The sequence below is a fragment of the Mesoplodon densirostris genome, chromosome 9 (genome assembly GCF_025265405.1).
Source record: "Mesoplodon densirostris isolate mMesDen1 chromosome 9, mMesDen1 primary haplotype, whole genome shotgun sequence".
In the NCBI taxonomy this organism is placed as follows: domain Eukaryota; kingdom Metazoa; phylum Chordata; class Mammalia; order Artiodactyla; family Ziphiidae; genus Mesoplodon; species Mesoplodon densirostris.
The window spans coordinates 80,417,632-80,434,490 of record NC_082669.1 but is presented as its reverse complement, the minus strand read 5'-3'; the positions used below and the strand labels follow the sequence as shown (position 1 = coordinate 80,434,490).

The 16,859-nt window shown below is 38.3% G+C and overlaps 1 protein-coding gene across 2 annotated transcripts in view; it reads right to left on the bottom strand.

Annotated features, from left to right (window-relative positions):
- TES (testin LIM domain protein) overlaps window positions 1-16,859 on the bottom strand; it is a 43,567-nt gene that overhangs the window by 10,264 nt on the left and 16,444 nt on the right. For both annotated transcript variants that reach the window (XM_060107680.1, XM_060107681.1), the window contains exon 2: window positions 7,469-7,554. In XM_060107680.1, the coding sequence (XP_059963663.1) occupies window positions 7,469-7,554 (86 nt within the window). The remainder of the gene's footprint in view (window positions 1-7,468; window positions 7,555-16,859) is intronic.

The window sequence follows — 16,859 nt, the reverse complement described above, 5'->3', positions numbered from 1 at the left end:
TGTATCAGCATCATTAAGAGTTTAATAAGTCTTATGGATTTAAAATTAATATAAATCATTGGATTTCTCTACATCAGAAAATTAGCAAAAAACAAAACAACTAAAAAACTCTTTGCCAAATAACAAATTATTAAATAATAATTGATTTTTGTGTCCTGTTTTCTTAAGGTGAGGTATGCAAACTGAAAACATTAGATCTGACTTATACAGTCCCAGAAAGAGAGAGAAAGAAAGAGACAGAGTGTCAGAGATATGAAGGTGGAGAGGCTAAATACTTCCCTTGTGCACACATTGGTCAGAATTCTTTATTTGGTAAGAATTCGCTGAAGAGTTTGCATATTCCAGTTCAGCTATAAAAGCCTCTTACATCTGGTTATCTCATACTTCCATCTAGTGGAAAGGAGCATACTATTCCACTACAGTATGTTCTTCATTCTTGTTCTTCGGTTAACAAAAACAAGATAATTATTCATAAAACTATCACATTGCTTTTGGATCAAGTTTTAAATCACACCTTCCTGAGGGTAAAGAGGTGGGTTGGGAATTTAGTTCTTGATATAGATAAATAGATCCTTATATGGCTGTGAACTATGGCATGCATCCTAATATTAGCAAAGTGGTTCACTAAAGAAGGAAGTAATAATTTTACAAGGATGTGATGAATACTGGAGTTCCTTTGGAAATGTTTATTATCCAGTTCTACACCAGTACAACATGTATGCTGTGAAATGAGGGGAGTTAGATTCTAGAATCTGAAAGACAAATAGTAAAGGAGTAAGTGAAATAAAGCCTGTGGGCTTTCTAAAGCATGAACTATACTACGACAAGCTGTAGCATGGTTAAATAAATTATATTTACTGTGAAAATGTTATATAAAAGAGGTATATTAACCAGTGATAATAGCCATCCCTATATTTTTTCTTATTTTTCATCTTGGCTATTCTTGGAATATTTACATTCTGAGAAAATCTATATTCCCTGTCCACCCCTTCATCCACCTGAAATACCTTTATTAAAGCAAGAAAAATCAGGTTAAAACACTACACCAATAGCAGCAGTGATGAGGGAAAAAGAAGTAGCTAAAGAAGTCAGACTATGTCTGATTATCAGTTTTCTAAGTGGGGAAAACCTATGATTGACTCATGATAGTTTTTAAAATTCCAATATATTATTAGCCTCATCTGCATCCTTACCCCAGCATGGTAACCTGCAGTAACAGAGCACTTGGCAGGAATGTGACTCAAGAAGGGTAGGATGGTTCTTTTAGTCAGAGTTGTCATCACTGAAGTAGCTGGAATGACCACATCCCTTCCAGACTCCTAATACCAGAGCTCCATTTCTACAGTAAAAAGGGACAGCTACAAACCACTAGGCAAGAAATAAACCCATAAAATCTGGGCCAGGTGCCAAGGGCTATCCATGTGGAAATGTGTGCCATCTACTACTTATCTAGGTTTAAAAAAATGTTTTAAATCCTTTTCTTGGGATTTTAGTCTACAGTGTTTTATATTTGAATCTCCCATATTTAAATTAAAATTATTTTATTTTTAGAAATATCTTTTAAGAACTTTCAAAGTCATCTGGAAACTAGCCAATAAATTTATTAAAAGGAGAATTTTGTTAAGGAATTAGGGAAGAAAGAGATACCATTATCTTTGTATCTAAGAGAAGGCATGAGGATGAGTGGGACATATATATTTAATTTCAGTCTAAAATAACCCAGATTCCATCCCTTTTAAGAAAACAAGGAACTTTAAAAAATTGGTTTTATGCCAACCTGAAACAAAACAAAAACAGGGCTTAGGTGAGCTTAGTATCCATGTGCTAGGGGCTATGTTTGTAAGGTTTGTACAGTATCTTTCCTCAGATGATTCCCACATAACTTCTGATGATATATGTAGACTTAAATAGTTTATTTTTATTAAATTTATTTGAGCTATTCCAATTCAATAGCAGTTTGGGGGAGTATATAAATCACTTCCCATACTTAGCACAGTTGTCTTATCTCTAAATCTTCTAAACTGCCCTAAAGCAATTCTCCCCAAGCTCTCCATGGGATGTTAATTAAAGTTGTGTGAAGGGAAAAAAGGTGGGGGGGGGGATTCTGAGTTAAGTTAGTTTAAAACAGTCTTTTTTATGACTTTCTAAAAAAGATGTGAGGGTAGACTGGTAGACTGGGAAGCTCTAAGATGTGGGAGGAGGAGGGTTATTTGTACTAAAAAGTTTTTGTACAAAAATGTTTAATGCTGTTAACACATACACATGCAAAGATTAATATGCATGACAAATCAGAACTGTATTCTCAAAATTTTACATTACAACTTCAGAGTTCTTGAGTTAAGTCCATGAGAGAGAGTACCAAAATTTACCAAAAGCATTGCCTCAGAAAAGTAGATTTACAGTTTCAAGCTGAAAGCAGTCAAGAAACTATCCCTCATCCCCTCAATAGAGAAATTATTTTTGTAGTACTATTTGTAAAAATTATTATTTTTCCAAGGCAAGTGGTAGCAACTGGAGTGCTTTGACATGCTGCCAGCAGTCACAGTGATTTAAAGGAATGGTCATGGCACTGCTATAAACCAATAATTTAAAAGAGTTGGAAGGTGCCCTTTTACAACAGGGATACACATATATGGACTTAAGCGTGGGCCTCTGTTATAGAATTCAGCACAAGCATTAATCCATTTATGGTGGGGAATTTTCAGTTTTCAGCCAGCTCTAACCCAATCAGAAATTCTCCGGACAGATGTATGCTATATTCAAGTAACACTTTTCTTGTAAAATGTAACTCTTTTATTGGAAGGATTTATCAAGGATAAGACAAATGAATAATTCTATTACTTATATGATAAATGACCTGTGGTTCCAATGATATGAAATAATTGGCTATAAACTCTTTGATATCTTGGGTTTCTTTCTTGCATTTCATAAATATTTGTTATCTTTAAATATTACTTAAAAGTGTGCCCAGAAGATAGTAGCTCTTATGTGATAAGTATCAGGTCTCCTCAACTTTTTATTTTTCTCTGGTCTTGTAATTACTGGTGCATTGAAAAAAAAAGGAGAGCTCACAGTTAAAATATTACTGTCCACCAAAATGTCTATCTATGCCGCAAAAGTGCCACATGTAGGGTGGGTAGTCTGGTGCAGTCCACAGTTCACTGGGCAGGAGAGTGTAAAGATGGTTCTGAGTTTCTGTTCTATCCTGTAGAAAGGTGGTGATAAGGAAGGTTTTGGCAAGCTTTGGGTCCAAATTCCAGCTCTGCCATCGATAAGCCTTGCTTAGTAAGTTATTTAACTTTCTTAGTCTTTGACTTCTTGTATATAAAACAGGAATACTACCAGTTATCTCAAAAAGTATTATGAGGATTAGGTACAATCAGGTAAATAAAGCAGGAAGCAGAATTTTAAGACGGTCCCATGACCTTCACCCCTGGTGTTATTCCTATTATTATGTTACTTTATATGGAAAAGGGGAGATTATCCAGGTGTGCCTAATCTAATCACAAGAGCCCTTAAAAAATATTTTCTCTGGCTGGGAGCATGAGAGGAATTCAGAGAGATCGAAGGTGCAGAAAGGATTCTAAGCAATGTTGTTGGCTTAGAAGGTGGAGGTTGCCAAGTGCTGAGGAACGTGAGTGGCTTCTAGAAGCTGAGAGCAGCCACTGGCTGACAGCCAGCAAGGAAACAGGGACCTCAGGCTTACAACCACAAGGAAATGAATTCTACCAACCTGAGGAGTGAGCCTGGAGGCAGATTCTGACCCCAGAGTTTCCAGATTAGAGCTCAACCTACCCAACGCTCTGATTTCAGCCTTTTGGGACCCTAAGCAGAGACTCCAGCTAAGCTGCCTAGACTTCTGATCTAAAGCATAAATGGATATTGAGTTCATTAACAGGTGTTATTTTAGCCTGCTAAATTTGTAGCAATTTGTTATGCAGCAACAGAAAACTATTACAAGTATTTATTGGTGTGTGACACAGAAGATGTTCATGTATTATATTTCTTATTAATAACTAATAGGCTCAAACAAGTCATTTTTAACTCCCTTGGGTTTTAGTTCTTTGATCTGTAAAATGAGGTTTGGCTAGCTAAGTTAGGAGTCCCACTCTAAACTTCCATACATCTAACAGTTCATTTTCAGCTTTTTACAACTTTCGAGACACACCTTGAATAGACAGTCATGCCTGTTGGATCTCTTCCACTCACTCTCTAGATCCATTCTGCACAGTACCCTGTGCTGTGCCCTAGGAGGCTGACCCCTAAGGACTGCAGCAGTGTGTTACCTTGTCCCCAGCAATGGAAAGCACCAGCAGGAAGTCCAAGTGATGAAGAAAATGAGGTCTGAGTATTTATTTCCTGGCTTCCTACAAGTGTACAAGGTGCTAAGGGGGGAAATGATTTACTTTACTTGGGAGTGTGCAGAAGCAGGGAAAGAGGGTGCTATGGACTGAACTGTGTCCCTGCCCAAATTCCTATGTTGAAGCTGTAAACCCCAATGTGACTGTATTGGGAGACAGAGCTTTTAGAAAGTAAAGTTAAATGAGATCATAAGGGTGGGGTCCTAATCTGATATGACTGGTGGCCATATAACAAGAGGAAGAGAGAAATCTTTCTCTCTCTCTCTATGAACACACACAGAGAAAAGGACACAGTCACAAGGTGGTCATCTACAAACCAGGAAGTGGTTCTGGTGAGGATGCTTTGATCAACCATGCTGATGCTTTGATCTTGGACTTCTAGCCTCCAGAACTGTAAGACAATAAACTTCTGCTGTTTAAGCCACCAGTCTATGGTATTTTGCTATAGAAGCCTGAGCTGACTAATACAGGGAGCAAAGAAGACTTCTCAGAAATAGTGCTTGGGCTAAGACTTGAAGAGAACAGGAAGGACTTTTTGTTTCCAGGTGGTGAGATGTAGGGTCTTTCCAGGCAAAGGGAACATGAGACAAGGCACAGAAATTTCAGGAAACAGCATGTGTCCAAGTAGCTGAAGCACAGGTGCCTGAAATGGGAGGGGAGGCTGGAACAGTAGCAGAGGCCAGATATTGAGGTTTAACATCAAAGGCCAAAGACTTTGCTTAAAGGATCAACTCCAGTGGGAAAACACTGAAGGTTCTTAAGCTATTGGGAAGTACATAATAGTATCCATTTTCAAAAGACCATTCTTGTGGCTGCATAGAAGGCCAGACTGATAACAGTTAAGAATAATTAGGCTCTGATTTTCACAATGTGCTCCGTGAGGCCCTAAGGGTCTCAGAAGTCCAGGGTCACAGTGAAGATGGAGGAGGAAGCTAAGTGGACAGGATCCTGAGACCCCATGTCCACTTCAGTCCCAGCCCTAAAGTTCTGTGGCCCTGGACCAGACCTGGAATCTTTGTTACACTCAGGACAACCAGCCTTAGAAAGTCTGTAAAAGGTCTTCAAAGACTGTACTGAAAATGGCTCATCTGGAGGTAAAGGCACTTACCCTCAAGCCTTCCAGTTGTGGTGAAAAGGTCAAGGAATTATCAAAAATTCTGAGAAATGTGTCTGGAATGCCAGGAATAAGACAGCACTACTAACTAACACCATTTGGACAGACTATATAAACCCAAGTTAGATTGGAGGCCATGACAAAGCCCTAGTAGTTTATGGCTCTTAGCAGATTCTCAGACAATACCCAGGTAAGGAGATGAGATTGTGTAGAAAAATTAAAATAAATAAGTGATTTTCATGTCATAGATATCTGTTCTTATCTGACATTTTTATCTGAAAATATCAGATGATAGTTATCTACAATACAAAAATAACATAGAGCAAATAAGAACTACTATAAACTAACCTGATTTAGAGAAAAGACGCCATCACTTAGGAATGAGCTTTAAAAATCTCATCAGCAGTTTTTGGCAAATGTATAGTCAAACTAAAAAGAGTGTATTTTAAGACTGTGAAGCAAGCACTGTGCCCAGCAGAGGGCAGTGCAGCTCTCCACAAAACTCACTGAGTACAAATGAGAGTCGCGCTCACATTAGGAGCTGAAATATTCTAATCCATGAAAACTACTTTGTCTCTGGTGACTTTACCTTTCTAAAACGTGACAGACATATTGACAAACTGCTATGTCCCTTGAAGAGGTAGCACAAGGAAGAGCTATTAAAGTCCTGTAATTTTGAAATTCCCTGGAACATATTAGCTCCTTCCAGATAAAGAACCGTATCATCATTTGGGGAGGGCCAAGGTTTCCTTTGCCTTCACTATTTAAAACAACTGTCTTTGTTTCCTAAAACTTACTAACTAAATGAGCTTTTAAAAGAGCCTAGGGCCTCCCTGGTGGCGCAGTGGTTAAGAGTCCACCTGCCGATGCAGGGGATACGGGTTCGTGCCCCGGTCTGGGAGGATCCCATATGCCGCGGAGCGGCTGGGCCCGTGAGCCATGGCCGCTGGGCCTGCGCGTCCGGAGCCTGTGCTCCGCAACGGGAGAGGCCACAACAGTGAGAGGCCCGCGTACCGCAAAAAGAAAAAAAAAAAAAAAAAAAAAAAAGAGCCTAATATCCCAAATTTTATTTTACATTCTCCTTTAACTTGCACTGTATACCGCCTCAATAGCTGAGGACATTTTTTATTCTAGAGCATTTCCTATGGAAATACTCAGTACAAAGTGGTTCTCAAGTAAGATTCATTCCAACAGGCAGCTTCCATCCTAATAATGTATGGTTGATCATTTTAATATTTTTCTTCTAGCAATATTGTGCTAATTCTAACTTTGAACAGACTTATAAACTACTATTACAGTCTTGACGGCCACTGATGAACATTTATGTTCTTCAAAAGAACAGGTTTAAAATACCAATTTTAGGTTTATATGATGTATGATAATACTTTTTTAAAAACATGCAAATAAGAGCTATACAAAATACACATTTTTGATCCACTAACATTCATCCTCCACATATAGGCACTTGATTCAAACCAAAACAATGGCGATGAATTATTATTTTTTTAAACTCAAGTGTTTCAAAGTTTTTCAGTAGTAAATTTACAGCTGAAAATTTTGAAAAGACCTAGATTCAAGTCAATTTCCTGAGAACTAGGACATGACTGCTCAATTCATCATATTTATTGTTTATCGCAAATGTACAGATGAGATGTGCAGTTATAAGTTTTTAACAAAAGAATAACTAATAAATAGTCCTTCAAGATTACCACAAACTTATTTGCCACTCAGAAAAGAAACGTATTCAGTGTTTCAGTCTCATAGGAAAACTGAAGAACAGCAAATAAATCAAACAATTCTAAATATAGTTACTATGGCCCAATTAGCTCGAATAATGATGGGAAGTCAGAATAGCTTTACTTCTTAGAAAAGAATATAACAGATCCACAACTTAGCAACCATGCTGGGTAGCCTGTAAGCGATCTCTGCTGTTTGAGGAAGCAGTGACAAAAAGCAGGAATTACTATTGTGGTTGTGGTTTTCAAAACGTTACCTCCAGAAGTGCAGTTCAAACCCCTCACATTTTCCTTTGCATTTTAAACAGGGGGCTCCAAATCCTTGCTCATGTCCTAAGCCCATCTGTTAAAGAGAAAACAACATGAACCTGTTATTACATTTTTTAAAAAAATCTTAAAAAATTCAATAAGTTACACCTTTAATTGTATTTACCACTCCTGTTGATATAACTTGCAAATAAATCTCTTATGAGTGTCACATTGTTTAGTCAGTGATGACACCCAGGTACACTAAATGGCGATTCCAAGTACACACACAACATACTTTGTATTCTTATTGCTTTTTTTCATGAATAGAAAAGCATTAGAATACAACTACATAGAAGACTACAAATATTGCAAGTGACAAAAAGTCATGAATTCATCTCTTTGGCCACTTCATGACCTGTATACAATAGATACAGGGAGCAGTCAGAGGAGCCAGAGCTCAGAAAGCAAGCCTAGCCCCAAATGACATATTTTTTGGCAAACACGGAATATGCAAATGATTTAGGGAAATACAATTTAATATTATTATTTTATTTTTTGATAAATATAATAATAATAGCAACAACAAACATATTGAATGCCAGGAATAGAGAGAAAGTATTTATCTCATTGAAATCTTACAGAACCTCATAAAATGCTTATAAAGTAGGCAATAGTGTTCTCCATCTTAGAGATGACAACTGAAATTCAGAGAGGCTGTAGAGCTTGCTTAAGATCAAAATGTTAATAAATGGTAGAGAAGAGATCTGACTCCAGGTCTACCTGATTCCAAGATCTGTGCTCTTATGCCTGAGGAAGGGGTGGAGGGGTTGTACTACTGTCCTCATTATAGCAGACTATTTCCCTTTCCCGTATTAAACAATAAGCCTCTGGAACTCCTGAGACATGACTTAATAAGCAGAAGAGGGGGGTGCAGATGAGGGAAGGACACAAGAAGGAATGGAACCTCTTTTACCCAACTATTGATACTAGAGTAAAAAAGATTGACTGGCTTTGCTTCAGCACATCGGCAAATCACCAGTGCCTCGATTATTCTGTAGCTTAAATATTACATCAGTGACTGCTGACAAATTTGTTACTGCCTAGTGTCTGGAGTAAGAGTTCAAGCCAGATGAGAGATTTTTTTCAGTGGCTCCCTGTTGTAGCTTGACCAAGTTGTGTTTCTCACTGTGCAATCAAAACCACATTGTAACTTGTTCCTTGAAAGATCAGCTTGACCATGCCCTGAAGTTTAAATGAAGCCCTTCCATTTTTCCCTGAAGAAAATGACCACATCCTCTTATGATAACTAAGGGCATATTCAAAACCAGCTGGTCCACCCAGCTGCTTAGGAGAACCTACAATATTTTAAAGGTATACCCTCTCAAGAATACTTTCTAAAGGGGATAAAAATCTGTCCAGCATTAACTAAACTTTGTCACCTTTGCCATGTCTCCATTACCAATTTTCAAAGATTTAGAATTCTCTAAATTGTATAGGTTAACCCTAGACACTTTTTTTTTAAAGAATGAAATTATTCCCTTGTCACTGATCATTATGGTTCACAGTACGGAAATAAAGTGGGTTACGCAAAAGACAGAGAGAATCTAGCTATTTTAGTTTTCTGGTCTTTTGCAAGGAACATAATTAAAGAGTTTTCTCCACTATGATATCCACAGTAAAATGAACAGCAAATCTAAAAAGAGGTCAATTCTTTTTCAAGCCCTTTCTAGTTTTCCATTACAGGAGAGGTAACAATCCTGAATCCTCCTGGTATATGGATTTGCCTCATACTGTGTTTCATGCATCTCCTGCTAAACTCTGATCCCAAATGAAAATTAAGATTACATTATTAAGGCTTAATCACATAGCTTAGCTTAAATCAGCTGCTTCAAACTCTCTTGTATATAATTCACAGTAAGAAATACATTTTATCCCATGAAAGAGAACATGCAGACATACACAACCTTATATGTAAGTGTGTATAAAATCCTGAAACAAAGATTTACTGGCTTATTTAATAATGGAGAACTAAGTATGCTTCTGCCTCTAAGTTAAATGGCCACCTAAACAAATTCTTGCCTGCCTTCCAATCTAAATCATCTGGTCTGAGCAACACTTGCCTTAATAAAATACCAGAAACATACTGGACCAATACCATCTCATTTTGTATTTCTGAATGAAACTCGGAAGCTCAGCTAATATAACTAGAACCTCAATTCGTCAGCAGAGATTTTACACTAAGGCCTCAGTGTAGCTCATTGCTGATTTACAAAGTCAGCCTTGGAAAGGGGCAAGTTGTTTCTTTCCTACCTGCTTTTCAATCTTCTTAAAATGGTTATCAGTTTATTTATTAAAATTATTAGAACTGGTGGTGTCTCATGAACATCTACTCTTTTAAAGTGCCCCACATATTCTTAGTGCGGGACAGGCCTAGGCGTCCCCCTGGTGTAAGAGATCAGGAAACTAAAATTCAGAGGAGAGATGATTTGCTCCTGGTCGTACAGCTAGTCGACAGCAAGCTAACCTAAAACCCAGTGTCTGACTTGTGCTGCACTGTGCTAGTGCTGCTGGGGCAGACTCTATAGGGTGTCCAGTGGGAGCCCTTCCGTTTTCTAAAAAGATTCTCTGCCTCATTTCTGCTTCAAGGAAAAGAACTACAGGCCCCAAGCCTCCTGCAACACGTCTCAATGGAGATGACTTTGAGGCCTCTATAAAGAGAAGCCTTGAATCAGGCAGGGAGGTTGGGAAAGCTCTTTTGAACAAGTGATAGCTGAACTGAGCTGGAAAGGATGAGCAACAATCTAACTCAGTAAAGAGGAGGAGGAAGTACGTTCAAGGCAGAGGGGACACCATATTTGAAGCCTGTGACAGAAGAGGGATGGTTAGAGCTGAGGACATCTTGGAGTACTTGAGAGGTGATACGGCCAGCCTTGCCGCAGGCCAAGTGGGGTTCTCTCTCTTTTTTTTCCTTTTCCTGAGGAAGAAATAAATCTCCTGAACAATTTGGTGTCTTAGGCCACCAGATTTAACAGAGAAAACATTCCCAGAGAAAGGATGATACTCTAAGGAGGAAGCTTTAGAGAAAAGCCATGCAGGCAATGGGGGTGGGGTGGAGAATGGGGGCAAGAGCCCCTCTTAAGTTCTGCTGGCCAAACCTCAGGGTTAGGGAGACCCATGGAAATAAAGTGTGTTATGCAAAAGACAAGAGAATCTAGCTATTTTAGTTTTCAGGAAATACGACTCTGAGAAAAGCAGTAATTTGAGAAAAGGGCTCTGCAGTCTGCCCTGGAAAACTCAGAAAGCACTGCTCCAATGTTCTTCCACCCCTGCCGGCCGGCCTGCCTGGAAGGTCAACTTAATCTCCATACAGGCTCTTTCCTGCAGTATGGGTTTGTGACCACCTTAAGAACATGTCCCTTCCCACCTTCCGAAACACACACACTTTCCTCTTCCCCCAGGGCCCAGACATCAGGAGTGAGTGAGGGGACTCTCAAAAATCACAAAGAGACAACAAGTAAATGAAAGAGAGTGGAATGAGGTCATGGCAATATGATACACTCTCTCCTGCTATAACCCAAAGGAAGCAGCTCTAATTAAAAAACAACACTCAAACCAAAAAAGCACCTAGTTTTCAAAACCACTGTTAGCAGCTAAAGTGATTAGAGAGTTTCAGACTGGCAATGAATTTACTCTCTTTAAGGGAATTTTATTAAATTTCCCCTGTAAATGAAGCTATAAAAAATCAACCTCTTTAACACCCAGCATTGAAGATCTCTAACTTATGCCACTTACTGGGTGGATACGTCTTCCATAATTTTACCCTTTTTATCATCCTGTTAGGATACAAAAGCACAAAGCCACTCAGACAACAAAGATCTGTGGGTCACACTCCAGCATTGTCCCTGTTTCCTCAATGTGCCTAGTTCCAGGCTAAGTTATAATCCAGAGTGCAATGTGTTCTCTAATCCTGTTCAATCCAATTTAGATGATAAAATTGCACCCCAGCAGACACATCCCTACTGGTGTGAGGCAACTTTCTTCTGCTTTTGTTCCCACGCCAATTTAGGCATCCAGGCATCTGCTACCCTCCCTTTAACAAGTCAAACATATATCAAATGAAGTAAAATGTACTGATTTTACTCTGTAGTAAAATGAGTTTCAGAGCCAGAGCTGCCCTAGGCACAGTTTCTCAAGACCTATTCCGAGACCTTTTGGGCAGAGGTCACAGGAGCTGGGATTCCCCAACTCTTCCTAGTCTCAGCTTGAGGGTCTGGAACCCCATCTGTCCTAAGGGCTCAGCCAATTTCTCTTCCTCCTTACTCTGTGTTCAGGATTCCCTTAAGTCCAGGATCCAGAATTCTTCTCACTATACCTTGTCCTTCCCCCTACCCGCAGCACAGACTGCATCCTTTGGTCAGGGTCCTTCTCCTTTCCTCAAGAGCCATGGCTGTTACTCTTAGACATCCGGATCTTACTGGTTAGTTTCTGCCCAGGTTTCTGGGCTGGAGAATTCTCGGCGAGGGATGAGAACAGGGAAGGTGTTATTTAATGATACCCATGGTGTGTGGGAGGGGGTGGTAGAGAGGAAGGGAAGTCCAGAAAGTATTAGCTCCTCAGCTAAGGCAGCCTGGCTGCTTAGAACGTGAAGTTCAGATCCTTGGAGTAATATAAACACCAATATATGTGTGCTCATATGTCGTATGTCACGAGAATTAGCTACACCAGGTATTAAGGAAATGATCAAGAATTACATGGCTAAACAGTGAAAACGTAGAAAGAGCACTGGAAGAGAGTCAGGAAAACTGTGATCTGGCCCCAAGGTATTATGTCACTGCCAAGTCCAGTGATTTTAGAAGTCATTTTTCTTCTTTAGGCTTCATCTAGGTAATGAAGGAATTGAACTAGATCAATTCCAAGACACCTTTTAATTCTAAAATTATGACTGAAAATCATGTTTCAGAGTAACTTCATCTTAGTTGTTATTCAGCATGGTCGTCTGCTCAACATTTAAACACTAAATAGAAAATAATTATTTGAGAAAGCTAATATATTATTGGCTCTTACAGGTCAGAATCATTTGGAATTCAGCTTGGAATAGTAGTTTATAAAGTACACATAGGAAACAAAAAATTTACGTTCTGAGGGATAAGACACAGTTCTGTTGCACATAATTATTTCAACAGCAAATGTGATATAGTATTCCCTGCAGAGTCAATGCTTGGTGCCTGAAAACACATGTTTTTTCATAAGCACACAAGTCCCAAAGCTGTCTACTTCATATAATTTTAGTAACGCATTCTGGTCAGCATCAATACAAGGTTATGACAGATTAATTTTTCTTCTTCGGTGTCCAAGAAAACAGGTCCTTTGGATTGACTATATTTGGAAAAACTACAGTCACGCTTTAGGAATACCTATCAAGGTCCTTTGAAAAAATAAAAATGACGTATAATATTTATTCTGAAATACTAGTCATAGACATATAAGACTTTTAAAATATCCTTAATTATAGGATCCAGATACTGAGCTTATAGCACTATGATCTGTGCCTCCAAACATCCATCATCTCCTGCTTATTTTAGAGTAAGAAATGGGAATGGGTTCAATTTCTCTATATTCATAATTTCAGGCAACCAGATAGGTTGGCAACATTTCAAGTGACCCTTATGACCCAGGAAAGGGTACTGCATGTCAGATACTTTAAAGAAAGAGGAAAGAAGAGTAGAGAACATCTGGTATTTCAAACACAGTCTGAGTTGATTTGGATACAATTTGGGTCTGGAAGATATTATTCAGTATTCATGGTGAGATCATCTGATTCATGCTGTTTTCATAACCAAATTTCCCTCTGGAGCAAAAAATCATATGTGGTTACTAAACAAGCAAGTGTTACTAAGACTTCTTTAATCATCTTGGAATGAAGCTGACCAAGGTAGATTATATGAAATACACATATATTCTCTCTCTCTGTACATGTGCATCTATATTCATCTACCTATACATATATATGTATACATACATGCATTCATATTACACTCTTAGGCGTTTTAGATCTTGTTCACACGAATGAATGTTCTGGACAAAGGAACTGCATTTCTAAGTAAATAATTCCTCTCAGCAAGTGGCTCTTTTAGAAACCTGGTATAATCTGTGAAGTTCCCCCCACCCAAACCCAAATCGATATGTTTTCATTAATCTCTCTGACAGAAGATTTTAAACAGTTTTAGATTTTTAGCTCAATGCCTGTTTCACATTATCTACTAAAATTTTTAGTAACCACCCCCCATAGAAAAAAAAAAAAAGGTTAGGTTGCATAGAAAACCAGACTTAAATGTAAAAAGAGAGGCATCCTTTAACTTCTATAGTTTGCCAAGTGTTTTAGGTGAGAACACTTTATAGGTGAGAATAATTTATTGTGATTAAGAGCCACAATTAATCATTCCTACTAAAATTGCTGTTATCTTTTCCTTTGCTCATAAGAACGAAAACTTGCCCTCTCTCACTTACTCAAGTCTGAAATACATGAGAACAAGAATGAAGAAAAAGTCGTTACCTAGTCACCCGAACTCGGGCCGGGAGGCCTTCTTTATCCTCGTCTAAGCCATGCTTTTTAGGTCCGTCTTTTCGGGTCTCTTCTCTAAAACCTATAGTTTCCTCCTTCGTCTCCACTCCACAGTTCGTGTTCAAACTTCTATCACATCAACCAGGAAACATACTCTCCAAACTAATCACTCCTTTCATATAATGTCATAGTGCTGCTCCCAAAATTATTTTAATAAAACCCAAAGATGATCATAACATTCCCCTTGTTAGATATTTTTAATGAGTGCAGTGAATTTCACAATGTCTTAGCCTGGCAGAGAAAAAAAAGCCTTTTCAACCTGGCACCACCCTCGCTCCTACAGCTCCCTTCCTTACACCCCTCCCCTCCAGCCGTGCTCCGCTTCTAGATGAGCTTTTTCCTTGCCTGGATCTCATTCCTCTTCTCCATCTGGTAAAATGCTACTCTCTATACACCCAGTTCAAACAGCAGTTACTCGGTGATACCTTCCTTGAACTATCCTCAGAAAAGTTCTTCTGAATTCCTATTGGTCTTGGTTCAAATTCTATTATTTAGTCCCTTTTTTCTATACTGTGACATCCATTTACCCCACTAGACTGTGAGTTTCTTGTTCATATTTGAATTCCTGACGCCTGCTACACAGCCTGAGATTTGTAGAAATGCCAAAAAGTGTTATCTATTTATTTAATACTTGTCTTAATTATCAAATGATCTATGACATAGTACATTTACCCCAAGGAATTCCCATTGCTTTAAACAAGAAAAATAAAAAAATTTTTTAAAAAGGGCTCTGGCAGGGGTGATGGTGATAATAAGAGCAATGGCAAGTATTGAGCAATTATATTGTCAGGCATGGTTATAAGATTTTTACATGGATCATCTCATTTTATACTCATAACAATTCTATGAAAACTATGAATTATTATCTGCATTTTCATCCAGATGAAGAAACTAAAGCAGAAAATTGTTAATGGGCCCAAGGTCAGTTGCACTGCAGAATGCCTGTTCTTGACCTCTAGTGCCTAAACATAGGTCATGAACATGGAAAGACCCTGGGTTAGATAAATATTTAGTAATTAATTTTTTAAAATAGAAAGAAATATAATTTTAACTTGAGATCAAAATATTATAGCCAAGAATAAAATAATCAATGAAGGGTCTTTAGTTTTTAAGACCACTTATTCAGAAGTAAGTGGGAATAAAACTTCATAGCAGATTCTAGGATTCATTTCCACATCCCTTCAGCTTTTCAGCACATGAAGTACAAAGCCAGAGCCCTACATGATGAATTTGTATCATAAAATCCACTGTGAGACAAATGGACTGACACCTTTTTGTTCACACATAGTAGTAAATCATCACTAACAAATCATTGTGATAGGAAAGAAAAGGAAACAAGTGATCTTTCAGTCTAAATAGTTTATAATAAATTCTATTCTGGTGGTACTGGGTCAATCTTCCTGGAACTTTAACAGATTAAATAGATAACTCCCACCCAGTCTTCCCCTACATTTCTTAGGTCAGTACCAGTATTAGGTAAATGATACAAGGACTGTAACCAAGGCAATCTGTCTACTTCGATCTGGGATGTAATCAAATTGCAGCAGATTGCCTAAGACATCCATACAACTTCAATAAATATGGTAACGTTTTTGACGATGATCAGAAGTAGATCCTGCTGCTTTTTTCTAGGAAACAATAATGAATTTTAGTTTTGGTAGGATACCTGGAAGCTATTCTAATTATGCTTTTTCTTAATGAGCACTGGTAGTTGTAAAGGTGGAAGTGGTAGTAAAAATACCTCAACCACCATTTGTTAAGATGTTAATACCTACCAGGCACAATACATACATCACCTTATGTAACTCTCAAGACAACCTGTGGGAAACTGTTATCACTCCTATTTCACAAATAAAGACACTGAGACTTGGAGAGATTAAGAAATTTGTCTAAGATTGCCCAGCTATCTTGTCGGCAATGTGCCAAGTACAGAGCTGAGATTTGAATCTTGGCATTCCTAACTCTAAATCCTGAGCTCTTGACTACAAGGTCACCACTTTTTTTCTCCAAAATGAGAGTTTGAAGATAAGTAATGATTTAAATGAGTAATATGCCTCATCTGTAACTTCTGTAGAACAATAGATTTTGATCTGAAAGACTACTTATTCGTCACCAGCCAGGAGCTCTCCTTCCTAGACAAACCTGAGACTGATTATAAGAAACCTGTGTCAGCTGCACTAACACTGAATGCCCTGAGGTGATTAATCACGCACACAAGAGGGCCCTCAAAAGAATGGGTCAGGAGTCAAGGAAAATATCCAGGGTCCTGATGCAAAATAGGTCTCTTCCAATGTTATAGCAAGAGAAAAAATGTTTTAAAAGAAACAACGAAATACAAATGAACAAATTTAATCTCAGAGTTGAAAGATCTTTATTCAAAACATGGAGACATCACTAGTACTGAAAATTACTTACTACATTATATAAACGAATCCATACATTTATGCAGTGTCCACGGGTTATATAATGAGGCAAAAACTGCAATAATTCTTTTCATTTTTTTTTCAAATCACTAAATTCCTAGATTTATAATGGAAAACCTCTGTATTAATTGCAAATTACCCTAAAACTTAGGGGCTGAAAATAACAAATATTTTCATCTCATAGCTTTCTGTGGGTCAGGCAGGTGGGAGTGACTTACCTAGGTGGGCGGGCTCAGGGCCTCTTGCAAGGTTGCAATCAGGGGTCAGCTAGGGCTGCAGTCATCTCAAGGCTCGACTGGAAGGAGACCCTCTTTTAAGCTCTCTCACATTGGCACCTATGACATGGCAGCTGGT